This window comes from Rhipicephalus sanguineus, chromosome 3 (genome assembly GCF_013339695.2).
Source record: "Rhipicephalus sanguineus isolate Rsan-2018 chromosome 3, BIME_Rsan_1.4, whole genome shotgun sequence".
Taxonomy (NCBI): domain Eukaryota; kingdom Metazoa; phylum Arthropoda; class Arachnida; order Ixodida; family Ixodidae; genus Rhipicephalus; species Rhipicephalus sanguineus.
The window spans coordinates 144,759,132-144,771,203 of NC_051178.1; the positions used below are offsets into that span (position 1 = coordinate 144,759,132).

Below are 12,072 nucleotides of genomic sequence, written 5' to 3' on the forward strand. Positions count from 1 at the left end.
AGCACTGATAATCAAAGCGAGAACAGCGTGAGAAAATGTGAACAGAGTGTGAGTGTTCTAACGTACGAACGATGAAGGTCCTGAAAACCTATGGCAGGAAATTCAAAACAAGCTTCCTCGAAGTTTCTAACACCAAGCGCGACTGGAGCCCCGAGGTGGTCGTGCTTCAAACACCGCCGAGAAATCGATCGGAAATCCTTTTCGAAAGCCTGTGGTAAGTACGCTCGCCTCACAAACACGAAATCGGTTGCTTCCCAGAGAATCTTGTTTGATTTATGCCTTTCCGTATCCATTAGCAACCCTTCGGCGCAGGTAAAGCGGGCTCCAAGAGGAAAGGTGAGTGCATCGACTTCTTACTTTCTTTTCAAGCAAGCGCATGCATATGGACCGCCTAGTAGATTTTGACAAAATGACGCTAGTGGAATTCACGCAACACAACACGTTGCGGTGCTAGATGGTGACACGTTTTTTATGCATAACAGCGCACGTCCTGCCATAACTTTCTGTATCCTGCTTAGAAAGGATTAGCGCTGGTTTACTTTCACATGGAATTCGTTCGTCACTCAGGGGGTGCTGTTAGCCACCGTACTAGCGTGCCAAGGATTGAAGGAACCGGGCCTTGTTTAGCGGAATAGTGATTTGTACTTATAATTTTTTTTTTTTTTTGAAGGCTAGAAATTGATCAACAGATTTGAGTCGACGAAGTGGTCTTCATCAGTGTGCCTGGCATTTCTGCAGTTTTCGAGCCAGTGCCTGTCTATTTTCAGCGCGCACTAGTGATCGTTTCTGATTCCACATTGCAGGTGAAGTACGGGAACGTAACCAACCTGTTCAACGTCAGCTCCGTGCGACCCGATAATGCGCGTCGAAAAAAGTCTGGATCTACGTGTGGACTCTCTGAAAACCGAAGCTGCCGGAAGCGCCCACAACAAAACGGCAACGCCCTCAGGAAACCAGTAAGAAGCTTGCAGATGTTTATATAAGGCCATATATTGCCAAGTTTCACCGAATGTAGCGAGTGAGAAGAGGCACTGGTGATGGTAGATGCCCATGGTCAGGGCATGTGATGCATCCAGCTTGACTAAGGGTACGTGATGCGTTTGCAGCAGCTGTGCGATGATCCCCTGTGTCATTCAAGGACCATTATATACCCTTCAGAGCAGCGCTAGTTATTTCTGCGATGCTGGCACCACTAACGTTGCTATCGTAGCACCTCATGTTGCTTGGCTGCCTGAAAGGTTAACCAACTGAAAGATGAGGATTTTTGTACGATCTACTGTTGACGTTACGTCAGGAGCCCATGTGCCATGGAAAAAAAGTAACATCCCGAGAGATAACGCTTTTGTAGCTGGACTTGAAGCAGGGATGAAATAATTTGTTAATGATTCTGGGGTCACGTAGCCTCAGTAACTTCACTCATCTACTGAAGACATTTATGTGAAGGCCAGGAAGAAGAGAAGGCATGAGCATGCTGAAAAACCAGCTCTGTATTAGGTTAATAATAATAATAATAATAATAATAATAATAATAATAATAATAATAATAATAATAATAATAATAATAATAATTTTTGGGGTTTAACGTACAAAACTGCAATACGATTATGAGGTACGCCTTAGTGGAGGGCTTTGGAAATTTCGACCGCCTAGGGTCCTTCAATGTGCACCTAAATCTAAGCACACAGTCCTCTCGCTTTTTATGTACATCGAAATGCGACCGTTGCGACTGGGATTGAACCCTCATATTTCAGGTCAGCAGCCAAGCACCGTAACCACTGTACCACCACAGTGGCTCTGCATTAAGATTCACTTTGGCAAAACACTGCACGCTAAAAACAAGGGAGTGCCAGCCTCCGCAAGAAAGGTTAACACTGAAGGTGACTGATGTGTGGAAGAACGCCGCGTCAGATATAAGGCTTATCAGCCATCTCTTAGTTCATATTTTGATGCTTCAAGATGAAAAAAAAAGTGTAAGAAAAAAAAAGAAAACAGTGCAACAAAAAAAACAGTAAAGCCTGGAAGGATAAGTTCAAGCAGACGCTTAAGCAGGAAGGACGTCAGTCTGTGTGTAGGTGCTGATGTGAAGGTAGTCCAGAATGAGCCGGTAATAAAAGAAAGTTCTATGCCGGAAACTGACCATCTTTAGGAATTAGCGAGGTATGAAGCAGCAGTCAGCATTTTATAAACAGTAAGTAGTAGAGCATGCTTCAACAGCCTGAGATCGCTGCACGATTTTGCTGCTTGGAAGGCAGCACCACCTCTTGATATAGGAATTAACTGCTCTGTTTCACTCATGTTTTTCAGTGACTCCTGTAACGACGAATTGCTTTAGACAGGCCTTTTAATTTCAGTAACTTCTCAATCTTAAATAGATAAGAGCTTATTGAACTACAAAGGAGCGTTACTAAAGTGGACTTGCTTCATTCGAAGTGTGACACTTTCTTCTTAGTGGTCGAAAGAAAGAAGAGCTCTTGACTGTAGGAGTAGTATTCATGAACGCAAAGTCTGGCATTAATGTTAACATGCTTGCCACCACGTCACAAACATAGATTTTTTGTTGTCTTGTGTCTGCATTGATGTAGGGTGAGATGGGTGCCAGGTGGTGAGCATTGCTGTGCGTGCACTGTTGTGCGCTGTCAAGAACATGTCTGAGCTGGTATGAACAATAATGCAGCAAGCAAACACAAGATCTTCTGTGAAAAAGACCAAAATTTTAGTGATATGTTGGAAATGTTGGCACAGATATATGGCAGGATTGCCAGAAATAAGTTGGAAGACCAACAAGTGTTGAGTATTGGGAAAGTTGGTTTTAAATGCGAAGCATTTCTTAGCGAACCTCTGGCACTTTGAGCGTTTCTATCTATCTATCTATCTATCTATCTATCTATCTATCTATCTATCTATCTATCTATCTATCTATCTATCTATCTATCTATCTATCTATCTACCTATCTATCTGTCTGTCTGTCTGTCTGTCTGTCTGTCTGTCTGTCTGTCTGTCTGTCCGTCCGTCCGTCCGTCCGTCTGCCCGCCCGCCCGCCCGCCCGCCCCCCCGCCCGTCCGTCCGTCCGTCCCGTCCCGTCCCGTCCGTCCGTCCGTCCGTCCGTCCGTCTGTCTGTCTGTCGAGCCGCCTATGTCTGAGTGCTCTCATGATCGCCTCCTTAACCTAGTGTAAACAAAAATTGGCATGGGAGGGTAAGAGGATTTGACGAATACGATTGTCGGGTCATGACATGAATAACGTGAAAATCCTGTCACGTACGTCGTCAAACCCCTTCCACTAGACACGTGTGGCACATACCCGTTTACCATGGGCCGCGGTGCACGGGTATGCGCCACAGGTGATTGACAGTTTATATCTGCCCAGGAACGGCGAGAACAGACATTAAATGCGACAGCGTTAAGAATAGGCGACATCGGCAGCGTTGACGCGACGAATGGAAAGAATGAAAAGTAGGATCCCAGCAAGAATCGAAGTCAAGCATTCTACGTGGCAATCAGGTATTCTACCACAGAGCCACGCCAGGTCTATAAACTGGTTTGGAAAAACAGCCTATGCAGGCGAAATATCGGTGCAACGTCAACTGTGGTTGTGGTGCTTGCTATCTAATTTTACAAAAAACCAATAAACACTACATGATACTCCTACGATGTGTATACTCCTACGATACAGACGTCATATCAGATTAACGTCTGTGGTTCCAGTGTTGGCTCCTCTTTTATAGCAGTGTGGTAAACATTACATTTGTATTCCTATGATTCAGCAAGCTATATTGAAGCATTGCTCTACCCCGGAGGAATACATTAACGAAAGTTACGTACGATATTCACATCATCGCACCGTGCAGTGCTCTTAGTCCGCCAGAACGACGCAGTGTTCTCTTCATTTCTTACGAGGCTGGGCGATGGCCTCATGCTGACCGAGGATGATACCAGATTGATTGACAGCTGCTTTGTAGACTAGGCAACATAGGCCACATACGCCGAGGTAGTCTACGAATACGACGAGCGCCATCCACTGATGTTGGTCTACGTAGCACTAGCCAGGCCTACCAGCCTCGACGGCCTATACCTCACCAACGTGAAGGGTGGCTTCAGTTTCCGACATGTCGCCGGCTCTATCGACTCACAGTTTGTCGACGAAATGACCGAGGCACCCACAAATTCCAACAGCTCTACTATACCACACACTACACTACACATGGACCCCCGTCACCGTGGTCACGACCGGATCCTGTAAGTCATGACCAGCTGCTGGTGCTCACTGATCACGGTGATAATGACCTTGTTCAAGAACTGTCAAGAACTTCTTCCACACATGCACACGGATTCGTGAAACGTGCGTGCGTTCTCCATCATAAGGGACACGTATAAGCACTACATATCAGCTTACCACTTCTGGTGTTGGTAATACCCACGTTGCCGTTGGCAGTGTTACCCAACCGCAAACAACTGGTTATATAACACATATGCGGCTCTTCAACATATATGTGTGCGTATAAAATTTATACAAATCTTTAGCGTCATTTTGTGACGTGGCGCTCAGTAAAAAAAAATTACGCCACAGTCACCTTCCCGCCGCATGCTTCGCATAACATCGACTACCACGGTCCGTGGGATCTGCTGAATTTTGATTCTTAAACTGGTACAGCACAACAAGGAAAAGGAAGAGAGAGTAGAGCAGCCCAAATGAAGGAACAGAGCACTGCAGGACTAAATAGCACCAAACATTGCAGCCAGGGAAAAACAGGAGAAATTAATTCTTTGTTTTAATTGAAGCATAAAATAATAAAGAAATGTGAACTGAAAGTAGATAATAAGACAACTTAATGCAGGTCCCAAAACTTGATCAAGTACATCTTTACAAATTGCAATGAATGTCAGGAGGGTGGCTGTGGCAATTGTTCAATGACAGAACATCATGCATGTGTAATGAGGAAGTTGTGGGTTATAGGTCGGCAAAAGAAAGTGCCCAAGTGCACTCGCACTCACCCAAGAATTATATTTCGTGCTTAGGGCTCACTCGTACTTAGATTCATGAAAATTCTTGTCACAGTGGGCCTAGCCAGCAAGGTGACGTTGAGTTTACTCGCGTCTATAGTAGACAGAATAAAGTTGTTTCACTCGCTCGCTCGCTCGCTCGCTCGCTCACTCACTCACTCACTCACTCACTCACTCAGACTCGCAGCTCGATCTGAGTCTGAGTGAGTTGACTCATGAGTGTGTTAGCGTATAATTAGCGCTGTCAATGCTCTTTAACACCAATGTCTCCCATAATCAGTGCTCTACGATACGCCTTTTGATCTCGTACCTTCAAATACGAGTTATCAGTGGTCGCAATCCATTAAGGACATTTTTATTAAAAGAGATGTCTCACACGGGATATTTTTATCAAGAACTTCTTGTGAAAGAGTTCAGGGAAAGGGGAGGTTAAGGCACCCCCCCCCCCGCCCTACCTCCGTAACTCACGTCTCTGATCAGTAAATATTGGGCTGGCATGTGAACGCCAGTGCATTGAAATAGGTGTGAGTAGACGCGGGTATAGACGTGGGCCGACATAAGGCTGATAGTAATGGTGAAGATGAGTAGATAGGACCATAGGGTGGCAGAAAAATTGGAGCTCACTCAGACTCACTCAAGAAATATATTTTCGGCTTAGGGCTCACTCGGACCAAAATTTTCCTCAACCAGACTCACTAACATTTTTCTCAAAGGGACTCACTCGAACTCAAACTCACTGAAAATTTACTTACCCATACTCACTCAGACTCCGACTCAAGGCTCGATCTGAGTCTGAATGAGTTGACTTATACGAGTGAGTTTGCCGACCTATGTTGTGGGTTGCCCGCCACATGCAGCGATTGGTCTATTCTATTGAAAGTTCTATCGAGAGTCTCCTTAGATGGTTCAACGAAGCACAAGGAAGTGAGATCAAGTCTGATCTATGGTGGTTCCATTTCAACATGAATGGAAGGGGAAACTCCTTGTGTACTTATGTTTATGCACACGCTAATTTTAGGTGCTTATATCTAGCTTGGAGCTCTGGGTGTGACTTCCCTCTTAACTGACATTGCTGTTTTGGTATTTTTATAAAACTATCAGTACAAGTTGTTAGTATTTCAATTGTTGTTAATTTGTGGTGCCATTCTTCTTCAGCTCGCAGCCCAGCAGAATGGTGTGGCACAGAGCCTGGCAGACAGGAGAGCCAGACCAAGGCGGCGGAAGGTCACGAGACCGCCAACAAAGCTGTCACTAAGAAGCAAGAAGCTGCAGGTGCAGCCATTGCCATCAACTTCAACAAGAGACGGGGATTCTTCACGAAGCAAGTCTGCTATGACGAGCCTCAGCTCTGCTTGTTCCACATCATCTTGTGAAATACCTAGGCATCTGCTCAAAGACGATGAGTCCTTCTCGTTAAGCCTTGGCAGTCCTGTAAACCCTACTAGCTCAACACCAAAAAATGATGTGAAATGTGGTAACAGGGTTGACGAAGACAGCATTGGGCTGTCCGTCTTGAGTGACATGAACAGCATTGATTTGAGCAGCCTTCGCTTTCCGAAGGCTGGCAGCTCCATTTCGTATGGAGCCAATAAAAAGCCTGGGTATGAACAAACCTACACTGCTGATGGTTCAGTGCCCTCATTTCTCGTCCCAGAAGAGAACAGCAAATGGGTTACCATCCGGAAAAAGAGAAACAGGGCGAATCGGAGATGTGATGACAAAGAAAATAAGAAAAAAGCCAGGCCGAGCTTTGAAAGTGGAGAAGCTTCGAATTCACCTGTTAGAGAGAAATGGTCACCTGTCATGGTTAGCACGCCGGTGTCCGACGCCCAAGTCAACAAAGTGGAAACAAGAAAGGCGTGGCTTCTCAGCAGTGCAATGGAGACTCCGCATGTTGCACCAGCCACCAGCTGTAAAAACTCTGTCTTAGCAAAAGACTCGGCCACCTTGAAGAAACAAGGACAGCGACCTGGGAAACATAAAGGAAATGGTGGTCTGAGGCGAAAGCTCTCCAGTGCAGTGCTGTTTCAAGTTCCTTCACCTGAAAACCACAGTGGCTTGTCAAGGAAAAGTTTTTCAGAAGGTAATGTGACAGCCACAAGCCAATCGTTAGACAGCAGCAAACAGATGAATACTCTGACCAATAGCTGTAGGTCTGAATCGGCAGGCAGCATCACACCTCTGCAATGTGATAACAGTTCTGCTGAGCTTTTTGTATCTCAGCAGACAAACGTTCAGGTGAAAGATCTCTCTGTTGATGTTGCAGACCTTCAACGAGGAGATTTAAGCAAGCCAGACGCAACTTTCAGTGTGCATTCTCCAAGGCTTGACACCTCAGGCTTGCAAGGAAGTGCACACATGTACAATACTGAGGAAAGCGAGAGTCACATACTCATTGAGCCAGAGGCTTCACATCAATTACTAAGAAATTATTCAAAGCTGTTCACAAAAGAACTGCGTGTAGAGCTCGTTGACATGAAAAAATTGGATGCTGAGGAGGAGCGATTGCAGCATTCGTCTTTTTTGGTTGCTCAAAGTTGTATTGAACAGACATTTTTGTCGGAGAGAGGCACCTTGCAGGATGCATTCAAGCTCAAGGAGCCGCGTGTTGTTCTCACAGACCTAAAACATCAAGAAGCAAAGTTGAACAAAAATGCACAGCATTACTCACCACGCATGTCTTCATTTGTCGATAAAGACGATGCTAAGCAGTCAGTCTCATTCAGGGAGGCTACCAAGTGGGAAGATTTCCCAATGAAAAGAGTGCACATTGTTCTAGAAGATGTGAGATGCAAAATACAAAACAAGAACGAAGCCCATCCGAACAATGGTGAAATGCCTGGCATATCCTCAACTGTCGAGCCACAGTCCACAAATAGTTCTAATGACATCGTGCAGTTGTGCTCCCTGAAGAACCATGCTGTGTGGGAAAAGTTACACCTAAAAGGCGTGCATGTCGTACTGACAGATCTGAAGGACCAAAGTGCAACAACAAAGCACAAAAATGAAGCCCATGTGAACAATACCTACTCGTGCAAAGAGCCACTTACGCATGAGCCTCTTTGTGTGTCTTTTGGTCATGAAAAAAGGTTGTACAAACGTCAAAGCCCATCAAGCTCCTCTGAACTACAGTGCAGTCCTTTGTTGGATGTAGGCACTATGTGTCGAAGCAGCAACGCACCACTCCAGCATTGTCCCCGAGAGTCTTCAGAGGCTAAGCAGGCAAATGTTCCGGTTGCAAAGTTGGGTCAAGCAATCAATTCAGTTTCGTGCCAAATGGAACAAAAGCTTCTACAAACTAATCACAGGGAAAGTACCATTCATGCCAGTATAAGGAAAGGCTCAGAAGGACATGACAAAGGCGTTGAGATTGAACCATTGTCAGTCTTAAGTATTGCTCTTACCTGCAGGACCGAGAACACCGCAAGCTGTACTACTGATGGTGTGGAAACACAAATAATGCCTAGCCCATATAACTCTTCCAAGTACGAAAGCGACTCTGAGAAAGTGCTAAAACCATACTCACTGAAGCTAAAGGAAGCCAAAGTTGTTCTTAAAAGATGCAACACTCAATGTCAACCCATGCAACCTCCTCCGGCTCCTCCTGCTTCGAAGAAGAAAAGTGCTAAGTCCAAGAATTGCCCAAATACTGGACGTTCAGACTGTGTACAAGAACGGCGCATCACTGGCCTGAGCTGCAACTCATCACAAAACCAGAGTAAAAAGGAGAAGTGGGCAGCCTGCATGAGGCGACAGGTCAGTATCGCATGAGGCATGACAGTTGGAAGCCAATTTTGCGATAACTAGACTTAAGAATTGTGAAGAGTAGTAGGAAAGGTGTGGTGTTAGCATGTGGACTTGCGAAAAATTGACACAGAGTTGGAAAGGGCAGCTAACCAGGCCCCGCTGCAAATTCTGGTTACATACAGGGAGTTGTATGGGACTGTCTAGGAAGCATTTTACTGAAAGAATTTTTTTAAGCGGTCATTATTAGACAAAGTAAAAAAATTGAACTGCTGTCTTGTTAGCATGTCTCCCGGAGGCAAGCTTCAATGCCAAAGCAGACGCTTCCTTCTTTTGCCTGGACTAGCATCTGCAAACAGCACATGTCACCCGCATTCTTTGAAGTGCCAGAGACAAGGGATTTTGTCTTCATGTGACGAGCTGTGCCTGATTTTTTTTCTTTTGCTATTTTGCTTCACTGAGCCTCTCTAATGCTTATTCCACATTGGACGAAGAATCAAGTTCATGAGCCATTGCACATGAGTGCACGTGTATTGCATGTGACTTTCACTTGGTCAAAACATGGCTCCCTTGTAAGAAAGAGTGCATGGCCCTCTGTTTAAAATTTCAACAGTTTTCATGGCCTGGAGGTGTTTTATACTTTGCAAACATGATCAACAATGAGTGCTCTATGCGCTGCACTTGTTTATTTGCAGTGCTCAAATCCTGGTGAGGGGCCCTTTAATGAAACCTGAAAGGCATACTCACACCTGCATACTCACACCTGAAAGGCATACTCACACCACAATGCCTCAAGGCAAAATTTTATTGTTTCCTTGTAACCTTTGACGAGTTAATAGGTAGCCCAAGATAAGACTATCCTTGCATATGTACTGTAGATTCAAATTCAAATGATGGGTTGCAAAATTCATCTTGCATTGTATCAAGAGGGCCCAGTGTATGCTGCTTCGCTGCCAGTAAACAGCATGAAACAACAAAGTATGTCTTATCTAGCATGGAAAGGGCAGTCTCCTAAAACCTTGTCATTGATGGAAAAAAAAAGTTTTTCGCACACACTCAAGCACATCTGCCAGTCTAAATTGTATGTTGCAAAACAAGTCTGCCTTTGCAGCTTGGCTGCTTTCACTGCAACTGAAAAAAAATCTCGACTAATGCCGTGACCATGTTTAGTGAGTTTTTGTGATGAAGGCCTAAACTTGTACTATAATTTCTTTTGCAACTGTTTCACAAATAAAAAAGTAATTGAAGCAGTCATTCAACATTTGCTTGTTTGACGTACCTTCAACGCTGTTCACGCAACTCAGCTTTTCTGTTCAATACTCAAGGTCATCTAGTTGATATTACAGGAACCAGTGTTTGGACACCTTGTAAAAGCAGCACTAGAGAAGAAATTGTGATGCAATCTCTTGGTATCGTGAAACAGTGGTTTTCCAGTCCAAACTTTAGTATCACTTGTAGCCGCCTCTTTTGCTGGCCGCTGCACTCTAGGTCTTGTTTTGGCTGTGGAACAAGCAATCTAGTGGCGGCAGATGCGTAGCACAAGCATTCTCATGCCAAAGGCACAGATAGAAAATTATGGCAGCCATCGCTATGGCAGCCAGCGCTGTGTGGCCATAGAATGAACACTGTTCACTGGTTTACTGTTACGACAAGGAAAAATAGTTAAATTGCCAATTCCTGGTTAATTACGTATATCACATGAAACTCTGACAATCTAGAGGTGCACTTCCGGGCAAAATGTTTTGTTTCACACCCGGAAAAGAATTATGGAGAATTTTGATAGGGTCTTCGGTGTGTGTTTAAATTGAAGTGACATTGGTAGTTCGGCTATGGCCCTTGTTTTCATGCATGCACACAACCTGGTGAAAGGCAGTGTATCTGCACATGCATCTTTTCACTTACTGCTTTGAAACCGTACAATTTTCAGGCAAGACTCACCATGGCTCGCAAGAGTGAAATACCTCCAAGAGTGCCTCTAGATGCCAATGAAATGCTGCTGCAAATGTGCAACCAAGATAAACCCTTGACCTTCAAGCAAGCTCTTGGTATGAGGTGTGTCAACTTGCCTCGTTTGTAGCCATGCTCCTCTCGCTTTGTACTTTCTTCGTTGCTTGTACAACTTCTGAGCAGGGGCGTAGCCACGTTAGGGCACACCCGGGCCCGTGCCCCCCCCGAAATTTTTTTTTGCCATAGCATACAGAGCAGAAAATGACACTCGACCCCATCTGCCTGCTCGTCCCCACTACAGATCAAGGAGGTGCCCCCCCCCGAAAAAAATTTCTGCCTACGCCCCTGCTTCTGAGTACAACTTCCAAGTACAACTTCCAACTACAACCTGATCATAATTCATTGCTACTTTCAACGTGCTTAACCTTTGCTTCTCATTCCTTTAAATGGCTTATAAGGAGCACAATGTATTAATTTGTGACATTTAATGAAGTAGCTTCTTCTGAATGCTTCAATTTAGCAATGTTTTCGCATATTTTTTTTGGCACTTGCCTCAATAACCGCTATAAGAAAGAGTGACATGCGAGATGTGAGTGAAGTGCATTGGCCTGCCAGTTGACAGCCCAGTGCAGTTTCTGTGTGGGACACATTCTAGTATTCATGTTCTTGAGGTGTCTGATAAATGCGTACTAAGCAGTGGTGTTCAAGTAGCGAACTTTTTCGAACAAACCACATATGAATATTCAAGAAGAACCGCCTTTGGATATCAAATTAAATGTTGTATGTTTTATTTATAAACAAGTAAAACATGAAGGTTACACTGAGTAAATTTGTTGAAGAGGTTCCTCTAGATAATCTGGTACATATTATACCCCATGGGACCGATACGAATGGGCATCCAGACAGCTTAAAAGCATATAAACGAAGCGGCTGAAAGGTGATCCTGTCTGGTGCACAATGACAGCATTAGAACAAGGGAACAACAGGTCACAGATGAACAAATATTGTTGTGTTTGTCAATGGAGCTCATTATGAAATGTTACAGTGCTGCACATCATTTTAAATATACAAGAAACTAATGCGTCCAAACACAGACACAAGGGGAAGGAACAAACAACGCAAATGCATTTCTGTCATCTGTATCTCTTGTCCCGTGTCCGTCACTGCAAGCATTACTTTCTTTATCTGGGATGAATCCCTGCAGACTAGCTAAACTTTCCATTGTTTCTTTAAGTGAATACAAACGTGACAAGCTGGCTTCATAGAATTGCCTTGCATCTCCCGTCACTATGATTTCATATACATTACGCTGCCTGCAAAGGAGATAGCTTTATTAGATGGCTGGAAAGTACTAAACAAAAGTTGTGTGCTCTGTTTGTT

General features: G+C 44.4%; 1 protein-coding gene across 1 annotated transcript in view; it reads left to right on the forward strand.

Moving 5' to 3' along the window:
• Positions 1-12,072, forward strand: part of LOC119387350 (uncharacterized) — a 22,903-nt gene continuing 10,831 nt past the window's right edge. Inside the window, exons 1-5 of the mRNA XM_037654704.2 lie at positions 1-214; positions 297-336; positions 804-956; positions 6,157-8,757; positions 10,673-10,797. Coding sequence (XP_037510632.1) covers positions 72-214; positions 297-336; positions 804-956; positions 6,157-8,757; positions 10,673-10,797 — 3,062 coding nt within the window. The 5' untranslated portion in view covers positions 1-71. The remainder of the gene's footprint in view (positions 215-296; positions 337-803; positions 957-6,156; positions 8,758-10,672; positions 10,798-12,072) is intronic.